The 10,945-nt window shown below is 42.4% G+C and overlaps 1 protein-coding gene across 1 annotated transcript; it reads left to right on the top strand.

Annotated features, from left to right (window-relative positions):
* Positions 1 to 4,775: 4,775 nt before the first annotated feature.
* Positions 4,776 to 10,738, top strand: LOC310862066 (neuronal acetylcholine receptor subunit alpha-4-like; the record flags this gene model as incomplete). The annotated part of the gene is made up of 5 exons (XM_083769803.1): positions 4,776 to 4,907; positions 6,158 to 6,202; positions 6,291 to 6,400; positions 7,717 to 9,232; positions 10,613 to 10,738. The coding sequence occupies exons 2-5, from the start codon at positions 6,173 to 6,175 to the stop codon at positions 10,736 to 10,738; spliced, it is 1,782 nt and encodes a 593-aa protein (XP_083625929.1). The 5' UTR covers positions 4,776 to 4,907; positions 6,158 to 6,172.
* Positions 10,739 to 10,945: the final 207 nt, after the last annotated feature.

The following is a 10,945-nucleotide window of genomic DNA, read 5'->3' as shown; positions in this document are numbered from 1 at the left end:
TATGAATAAGACTGAAAAGTTTGGTGTATGTGAGTGCAACTGAAGTGGAGATTCTTTGTCCCAGGTATGAGGAAAACTCATTTTGAGAAAACGGCCTTTAAAGATTTGTATTGTAAAATTCCAAAACGTTTTATTTGAAGCAGCTATTTTGAGACAAAAAATCTCATCCAAACCTTGGCAACAACATATAATGCTATATATCATTGGAAAGGGAGGAAGGTCTTGTCCAATTTTGGTCCCTTCCTTTGTACCAGCAACCAATCATGAAAATAGAGAGGGTGGATTTTCACCCAGCAAAACGAGCTGTCATTGGCTAAAATAAACTACTAAAATAAACATCTAAATCTGTATTTTGAATGTGTATTTTGATTTAGTTTGAAAGAAAACATGTTTAGGAAGCAAAATAGCAAAAAACATATAATTTAAAAAATCATGATTTCACCTGCCAGGTGTGTGTGTGTGTGTGTGTGTGTGTGTGTGTGTGTGTGTGTGTGTGTGTGTGTGTGTGTGTGTGTGTGTGTGTGTGTGTGTGTGTGTGCGTGCGCGTGCGAGCGTGCGTGCATGCGTGCGCGCATATGTGCTTGCGTGTGTGTGTGTGTGAGCGAGAGAGAGCAACCCGGGATTCACTGAGCAAATAATATCCTTAGACTGAAATTCCTGTTGCCCTGCTGACAAATGTCTTATTGGATTCTTGTCTGTGGATGTGTTGTCCATCACTGTTTCCTGTGCAATACATGGTCAGAATCCACAACACGTCTGTGTCTGGGCCCTGATTGTTGTCACCACATCAGGAAAATGTCATTGAGCGGAGAGAAAAGAAATCAATCGGCTTGTGGAAAGCATACACCCTAACAAAAGACATGTACAGCACAGGTCTACTTTGAGAGTAACACACTTTGAGCTTGTGACTAAGCTATTTTAACAATTTTGTTTTTGAAATTTTGGAAAATCTTTTGACATTGACTGTTGACAAAGACTTTGCCCCTATGACATGCTCAAAATGGGCATGCCAGGTTGAAAGTGGTATTGTACTAATATTGTGCCTACTGTTCTGTACTGTAAACTGTGCAGACTGTATAAAACGCAGAGCATGTGTCCATGCTCAGGACAGACAGTGAAAATGACAGTTGATGAGGAGGCAAGAAATATGATCTAAAGGATAGGTACACGCACACACACACACACACACACACACACACACACACACACACACACACACACACACACACACACACACACACACACACACACACACTCTATAGTCATGTATGGAATGACAGAATCCGCATACAAATGAATGGTCGGCAAAGACACCCACAGGTACACCACCTTGATAAAAAATACCCCTCATATTCTCAAGACATTCACATACAGTACAGTACATTCTTTCCTGTATTCTCTCTATTGTCTCTCTCTGTACACCTCCCGTCTCTCAGAGAAGAAAATCTGCCCCAGTTCAGTTCAGGGCTCAATGTCATTCAGAGGGAGAAGTAAGGAGAGAGAAAATGGAGAAAAACAGGTGGGAGGGAATGAGAGAATACAGAGCCAGAGAGAAAGAGAGAGAGAGAGAGATACGGGGATGAAGAGACAGAGAGAAGACAGGAGAGGGAGGGAGCAATGTGGGTTTGAGTGAAGAGAGAGAGAGGGGGAAGAGGGAGGGAGGAAGAGAGAGAGAGAGAGAGAGAGAGAGAGAGAGAGAGAGAGAGAGAGAGAGAGAGAGAGAGAGAGAGGAGTGAGCTACGTACGTATACATTTGCTAAAAGAATCCATGTAGGGAGGAAGGACTCAGGGAGCTAAGATAGATATGTGAGGTTCTTCATACTAATTAATTAAGACTTAAGACCTTAAGCATCCAGGTCAAGGAGCAACACGGACTAGCCTGACCCTCAGCACCACAACTAATCTGTATTTCCACTTTGATCCACTTCCAGAATTTGTAGGTTTGAAGTTTGATGAGCTGGCCAGAGCCTGACCCAGTCTGGTATGAACTATGGATTTGACCAAATGTTTTGGTCTGATGGGCATCCTGTTCTTCACCAATCCATCTCAAGGTAAACAATGTTGCCTTCCTTTTTGCTCCACGGTCACTGTGCTCAGAAATTATTTGCTAAGAGAAGAGCATTAATCAGAATAGACAGAACTAGGTCCAGTGGCACTGGTACCAGAATGACATACATACAGTGTTTGGTTTGTAACACTGAATATTATGTTAACTAATCAATAAACATTAAATGTGTTCTTCATGCTACTTGTTCTAGACTGTTCAAAATTTGCTCACTATACAAAAACGTAAAAAGAGAGGGAGAAGAGAGAGAGAGAGAGAGAGAGAGAGAGAAGCTATATTAACCAAGACCTATCAAATTGCACTGAACAGAATGCCATTTGAGTAAGTTGGCATTTTGAAGCGACTATACGGATTTAAGCAAGACTTGATGTGGAATTTCCATCACTTCTCATTGCCCACGAGTCATCTCCGGTGGAAATTATGTTTTAAAAGGTGAATTATTTCCTTGTAGAGTAAACAAGACTTGATGTGGAATTTCCATCACTTCTTATTAGCCCAGGGGATAGGCAGAGTGGAAATTATGTTTTTCAGGTGAATTATTGCCTTTTAGAGCAGGTAACCATGGCATTGGGGTTGTAGTACCTCCGCAAAGGACAACAGACAGTGTAACCATTAGCTCTGCCAGTCCATAACCAACATGAGTCACCTAGTTTAATACAAGGGCTGTATACTATTTACTGTTCCGCCTTACCAAACTATTGTATCACAGTCGAGCATCGGTCTAAATATATGTCCTACCTGAACGGTGTCACTTACAAGGTTGTTTTGGAATCTGCTTGCGTGACCAGAAATGTGATATCAGTCATATTCTGAATTTTTAATAGTGAACTTAAAACAATAAAGTGAAAACTTGGATGCGTCAAAGTCGTTCAATGTCTGTACAGACATCTGATTCATACAGATTCAGCTGTAAACAGGAAGTCAGGGTGTCTGGGAAAATAAATGTATACATTTAATAGGATATTGATCCGTAAGCCTTATATACAAAAATGAAGGAGGATGCCAGTTTCCAGGCAAGTAAAGGACAGCTCTGACTGAGTGTGTAGCACAGAGGTTATTAAAGTGTGGTCCAGGGACCCCCAGAGGCCCTTGAGGGGGTTCCAGGAGGACCCCAGCTAAATTAATTAATAAAGCATCAAAATCTGTTTGGCTATATGATCTAAAATCACACCAGTGTGAACCGAGTGGTGCAACTCCCGTCTATTGGTTCTCTGTATCATTCCAATTTGTATCGTCCAATTTCTTCTCTGTATCGTTCCAATTTCTTCTCTGTATCGTTCCAATTTCTTCTCTGTATCTCTGGTGCCCCCTACTGGTATAAATATGTAACATACTCGTGCTCACTTATACATACATACATACATACATACAGGTACACACACACACACAGGTACACGGACGTTGCTGGATGTAGGAGTGGTTGCACCACTCAAAAAAAAAAATATTTTTTTGAAACATCTTAGTATGGGGCATTAAAATATGTTCAGGCGGGGGTCATGGGGATCCCTGGCAAATTCATATTAATTTGGGTGTCCTTGACATGATTCTTTTTGAGAACCACTGCTGTAGCAGAACCAGAGGGGAAACAACACCTGTGTTCCTGTTGTGTGACTTATGACTTCAACAGCATTACACAGCAAGGTCTTCCTTGTTCTTTTAACTCTGCTGCCAGTACAAAAATAGATCTGTAAACAATGAGGATGTTTTGTTTTGTGTGGCATTATTATGACTTCATTTATGGGTGAATAATATGGGGGAATAAATCATCGCTAATCATGTGCCAGTACATTCTATAGACTGCACTGCAGTACATAGATACACAGTCCACATTAGGAAAATATAGTCTAAAATATGTCTTGTTTATACAGTCTCATAAGGTGAAGAATTGAGGTTAATTGGTGGAGACCCTGTTACAATATTATTTCGGTTGCATGAGATGAACCTATTAGTAATATAAATCATCGCACTACCAGTGTATAGGGCTACACAAATACAGCGGGGCAACTTATAAAACAGTAGTGGAAATAGATAGCAATCTTAATAGATATACTGTTACAAAAAAGAAACTTTATTTTTAAGTGGTGCAACCACTCCCTTAAGTAGCTTTGTGTTTGCCTGCCTGTGTCACTGTTGTGCAGCCTAACACACACACACACATACATATTAACTGTATATGATGATTTCAGGTGTATCAGTACAGTACAGTACAGTACAGTACAGTACAGTACAGTACAGTACAGTACAGTACAGTACAGTACAGTACAGTACAGTACAGTACAGTACAGTACAGTAGAAGGACCCCCTGGGGACCCCCACATGGTAACTCTGTCATTTCTCAACCGTTTCGGACGCGGGGCGGCTCACCAGAGCCCTCTTGGCACGTTCATGGGGGTCTGGATGTTTCGGGGAACCCTAGGGACCCCTAGGGACCCCCATACGGTCTGGAAGTTCCGGGGACCCCCCCGGGACCCCCACACGGAGTCGCACCACTTACTTCACACGGGTGTGATTTTAGTTTTTACTTTACAATAAGAGATGAAACAGCAGAGATGTCATTTACAATTATCTATCACATTGTTAAGAAAATAGTGAAAAGGTAACTTGAGCTGCATGCATGGGTGATGGGTCCACATTAAAAATGATTTGTTTCAGAGGATTCATGTCTATCTATTGTTTATTCTCCTCAGTCTGTACCCAGCGCCAGGGACCTCGCGCCCATGCTGAGGAAAGGCTGATCAGGAACCTTTTTGTCCGCTACAACAAGCTTTCCCGGCCCGTGGAAAACACCACGGATGTGGTGCTGGTCCACTTTGGCCTCTCAATTGCCCAGCTTATTGATGTGGTTAGTAAAAGTGTAGTTTGTTCATTTGACCAGAAACAACAGTGCAATGTTTTTTCCTGATAATTATTTCATTTGATTTTCTTCTTAAATGTTTTATTGTGGCAACAACATATAAGACATATGAAGTGTTTCAATTTACTCACATAACATTATTTACATTGTCGATAGACCATGTTTACTTTTCATCTGTTGAAAAGAGTATAAATTAGCCTAAACACCATGCTGTAATTTGTGTAGAGATGGTCCTTAGGGTGTTCACATCAAATCTGTTGAATTTCTGCATTTCATGTATCCGGTAATGAGACTCAACTGTACACAGATGTAGTAGTCTGTTTCTCCTGTTGCTCCCGAGGGCTTTTCAAACTGTACCGTCTCAGACAGCATGGTGCTCCAGGGGCATTGTTTGGCAGCTTGAGTAGAGGCAGTATACTGTAGCTAGACAAGAGACGTATGCAGTCCAGCCTAAACAATGCTATGCATGTTGATTTGCCTCTAGCTATAAATCATTCATGAATACAGATGATGAATCATGCAGTCCTTGAAATGTTATAGACAAGGGTACATTAAATGGCTGTCTAGAAGAGGGTGTGTCTCTATCTGTCCACACATAATCTCCCAAACCACTGACCCCATTGACCACTGACCCCCGGATGGCAACTTTTCTTGAGCATGCTGCCAGTAGTCCATATAATACAAGTAAATCCCTGAATTGTGTGTGTGTGTGTGTGTGTGTGTGTGTGTGTGTGTGTGTGTGTGTGTGTGTGTGTGTGTGTGTGTGTGTGTGTGTGTGTGTGTGTGTGTGTGTGTGTGTGTGTGTGTGTGTGTGTGTGTGTGTGTGTGTGTGTGTGTGTGTGTGTGTGTGTGTGCGCGCGCGCGCATGTGCTTGTGAATGTTTTGTGAATTCATAATCTCAGATACACTATCCCTATTTGGGCTGAGACTGACGTCATCAATTTGACATCAAATATTCACAGGGAAGACGTGCCATTATTAGACCCTGTCTTATTATTTAATTGTATTTGTATTTACTATTTACGTATATCGGTATGATAAAGTAGTCTCACGTAGCCAGACAATTAGAGATCTCCTACCAATATTATGGGAAAATCTAAATTCAATGCTGGGGCTTGAATAGTGAGGTATCTGGTCACCTGGCTATGTGAGAATATTGATGAAGAATTTCGTTATAAGTTGTTTTAACATTGAGATTAAATTTTAATTGATGCCCTTGCTGTTTTTATTGAAAAAAGGATGAGAAGAACCAAATGATGACCACAAACGTCTGGGTGAAACAAGTACGTATTAATGACATCAAACCGTCTAAGCCTTTTTGTGTGGACTACGGCTTAAGCTACTGTATGACAGTATTTATGCTCTCTATAGGAATGGAATGACTATAAACTACGTTGGAACCCTGCGGAATATGAGAATGTCACCTCCATCCGCATTCCTTCTGAGATCATCTGGAGGCCTGACATAGTACTGTATAACAAGTTAGTATCATTGCCGTAATGTAGAGAAGGTGTTATAATTTGCATGAAATACACTCCCAAGAGTTCATCAGCGAGGAATTTGTTTCACAGAGAGACTCAATGTCACAACAGATGGGGTGAGAGGAGGGAAATTACTTTGCTCAACTTCCATGTGAATGTCATTTGTAATTTAGCTCAGGGGTTCCTAAGCTGTCATTCAGAAGCACTTCTGTCTATCTTTTTGGAACGAGACGTCCACAAAGAGCAACTTGTACAGCTTGCACGCGTTTGGAGCTGTAGCACACAGCTCCAAAATATGCACAATTGTGGTCTCCATACGCATCATTATGTCACGGAGCACTGAAGCCTCATTAACTTGTGTATCATCCTCTGTGGAGTGTCAGTATGTTGAAATAATAAATGCTTACAGCTTTAGCTGCAGACACTCTAACAGACCAGCGGGTGAGTCAGGTACCGAGGCACAAGACAGGCACGGGATGGAGAAAGAAAATGTAGTTGATTGGCGCTGCCAGGTGTTGTGTGCCCTGGCCCTCCAGAGTTTTGGCCCTTGGGCTAGCTGTAGCCCTGAGCCTGTGCATTAATCCAGGCTGGCAAGGACCCCCATAGCCCTAGCCTCTGGCTGTAAAATGGCAACCATTGTGTACAGTAATAAATTAAGCTTATCATCGTCATTGCCAGATCATATGAAACGTCATCCAACACCCTGTACAGCACTAGTATTTTCCACAATCTTCTCAATTATCCCAATTACAAGTATGACCACTGACCAGTGTTGGCAAAACAAATAAAGCTCTTAAAATAAGTCCCAGAGCTGTACTTGCTTTGGTCAACATAATTCATCATTGTGAACCCACACATGCACAACATTGCTGTGTTTACGTTGTGAAAGCTCTCAGCGTCACTTCTGGAAGTTATTCCAGGAATAATGAATTAAGATGACCAAAGTGGTAGTAAAGCTAAGCAGGTAACAGACAAAAGAAAATCAAGAATGATCCTGTCAAGTGATTTCATTATTCAACCACTTAACCCATTTTGTGCGGGAACCCCTTTTGGTGTTAGCATTATGATATGCTTTAGCTATTGAAAGATAGCAGATCTACAAGCTCATAGCGCGCCGCTACGAGCTTGTAGGTCTGCTATTTTTGAAAAATCGAAGAACGACTGACATAGAAAGATAGCTTTTTCAGAAAACTGTCAGGATTTTAGAAGACATTTTTAGAATCTGATCTCAGGTCTATAGGTACTTTTTCCCCTCTTCACCAAATCTCTTCACTGAAATGCCTCCACCCTTTATATTCTTTATACCTCCCCTGCAGTGCTGATGGTGACTTTGCTGTGACTCACCTGACCAAGGCACAACTGTTCCATGATGGGCGGATAAAGTGGACGCCCCCCGCAATCTACAAGTCCTCATGCAGCATCGATGTGACCTTTTTCCCCTTCGACCAGCAGAATTGCAAAATGAAGTTTGGCTCATGGACTTACGACCAGGCCAAGATCGATCTCGTCAGCATGTCCAACCAAGTGGACCAGATGGACTATTGGGAGAGCGGTGAGTGGGTCATCATCAATGCTGTGGGCAAGTACAACTCCAAAAAGTATGAGTGCTGCACAGAGATCTATCCGGACATCACCTACTACTTCATCATCCGGAGGCTTCCTCTATTTTACACCATCAACCTTATAATCCCCTGCCTGCTTATCTCCTGCTTGACCGTGCTGGTGTTCTACTTGCCATCGCAGTGTGGGGAGAAGATCACACTGTGTATCTCAGTGTTACTCTCTCTGACGGTGTTCCTCCTCCTCATCACAGAGATTATACCCTCAACGTCACTGGTGATTCCCCTCATTGGAGAGTACTTACTCTTCACCATGATCTTTGTTACACTTTCCATCATAATTACCGTCTTTGTGCTCAACGTGCATCACCGGTCACCTCGGACCCATGGCATGCCTCAGTGGGTGCGTAGAGTATTTTTGGACATGGTGCCCCGTGTCCTCTTCATGAAGCGTCCGCCAGCCACAGCCAAGCAGAACTGCAGGAAACTCATAGAAATGATGCACCGTCCACCCACGATCCCCGTGTTAGACAACTTGCAGCCATTGTGGGCAAGGTTGGAGACAAGTTTGCAACAGATGACCCAGCTAGGAGGCTCAGCTCCAACCACGATACCCGCGATGGACAACTCACAGCCATTTTGGTCAAGACTGGAGACTAGCTTGGAACATATGAGCCAGCTAGGAGCCACAGCTCCAACCACTCCATATGAGAGCCCCAACGTCCGTGTGTGCTCCCCTTCTCCACCTTCCTCGTCTCTTGTAGGCCTCAACCTGGAAGAACTTCCTCTGAAAACCCGGCTCATCTGCAGTTCTCCCTCCAGTCAGTATTCTCTTCTCCCAGAGGATCCTCTGCAGCACAGACGCAACTCTTCAGCCTCATCATCTTCCCCACTGTCCACCTCGCAGCCTATCCTGCATCTTGCCTCCCTTTGTACCCTGCCGAGGGAAGAGCCACAAACCCTGGCCTCAGGAGGGCGCTCTTTGAGCGTTGAGCAAATGTGTGACAACCAGAGGACTGGACACCAATGTCGCTCCAGCTTCCAGTACTGCTGTTTGCTGGAGGACGGAGCTGCAGTCCAATGCGAGGGCCGGGGCCTCGGAATGGCAGCAAGGATACAGAAACAGCCTTCAGGAAGTGCCACTACAGAGCCCAGTAAAGAACAATCTATCCATCTGAACACCATGACCACTATCTCTCCAGCTATGCGACAGGCCATTGAAGGAGTGCAGTACATTGCTGATCATCTCAGGACATTGGATGCCGACTTTTCAGTAAGTTTGCTGATGTTATCATTTCTGTCATATCAATTGAAACAAACTTTGATGATGGTTCAGTATTCTCTCAATTCTTAAAGGAGAAATCCAGACCAAAACACATGTACCCATGAATCAGCCTATAATCCTGTACCAACATACAGTACATGTTGGCATGGGCTGGAATTGTTTCCTAGATGCCCCCTGTTCTCCATTTCCCCCACCCCTCCCACAGTAAAATGCAGATAGAATGGTAGAAAGCTAGTTGTCTTTATTCTGGTGTGAGTATTTTAGTAGCACGGCTAACATTTGTTGTTGTATTTTTATTTATTTTTACGAATCGAATCGAATTAATAGTGTCCTGGTACTCACACATGCACCATTTGTCATCCTCAAGCTGTCGTTCATACAGAACCATGGGCTGGGCCGGGCCTTAATTTTCAGGCCCGTTGAGAGCTCTACTGCTGGGTTCTGTATGAACGACAGCTTGAAGGGTGACAAACAGTGCATGTGTGTGTGTGTGTGTGTATCAGGAGTCAGGACACTATTAATAGACAATTCATGGAAAAAAAGAACAAACGATCTCCATACGTTTGGAGCTACTAAAATACCCAGATTAAAATGAAGACAACTAGCTTTTTACCATTCTAGCTGCATTTTCTGAGGGAGGGGTGGGGGAAATGGATCTATGAAACAACTCAGAATCAAGATTTCCGTCAGTCATGTGGAGCAGCCTCTGTTTTATATTTCTTCGTACAATGGTGCCGAGCAAACGTATGAAAATGTGCTAAATTAGCCAGTCTAAAAGCGCACAATTCCTCAATTAAAGCTGCTTTTGGAAATTGATTATTTTATTTAAATGTATTATTATTTTGTTAAAATACGTTAAAGTGATTAGTTTGATTACCCCTACCTTTTTACACCTTAGCAACTTACACACAACTGACTTCAGCATTCAGACATACAGTATTCCTTCATTTTGGTCTTATGGTCTTTGGTCTTATCTATCTAACAGTTCATTACTTTCTTTCATAAACAAAAATAATAGTACTGCCATGGCATGGAACAGATGACTAATAGCTTACTGGGTACATTGATTTAGACATGGTATAAATACTACTTGATTAGAAAGAAGAGCCCATAACTCACTTTTTTAATGCTCCAAACATTATTATGGTGACGTTTCGACTACTTTTAAAGCTGAAGAACACAGTGAAGGTCGAAACATCAACATAATAAAGTTTGTAGCATAATAAAAGTGAGTTGTGAAACCTTCTTTCTAAATGAAATGTCTAAATGAATAATAATTAATTTGGAAATTGACAGCTGGTCAAAAAGGAAGTTGACATGAAAAATGTATTTTCTTTCTTTTTCTTTTTCTTTTATTCTTCTCTGAAGGTGAAGGAGGACTGGAAATATGTGGCGATGGTCATTGACAGGATATTCCTCTGGATGTTTGTACTGGTATGTATACTGGGATCTGTAGGACTGTTCCTTCCTCCTTGGCTAGCTGGAATGATCTAGGACAGTGATCTGTACTGGGATCTGTAGGACTGTTCCTTCCTCCTTGGCTAGCTGGAATGATCTAGGACAGTGATCTGTACTGGGATCTGTAGGACTGTTCCTTCCTCCTTGGCTAGCTGGAATGATCTAGGATCAGTGGTCCTCATCTAGTTGGCAAGACACTCATATTTTAACAAGTCAACATTGATATATTAAAAAGTCACAACA

This window comes from Protomyctophum parallelum (genome assembly GCF_964188405.1).
Source record: "Protomyctophum parallelum genome assembly, chromosome: 7".
Classification (NCBI taxonomy): Eukaryota; Metazoa; Chordata; class Actinopteri; order Myctophiformes; family Myctophidae; genus Protomyctophum; species Protomyctophum parallelum.
This window is presented reverse-complemented; position numbering and strand designations above follow the sequence as displayed.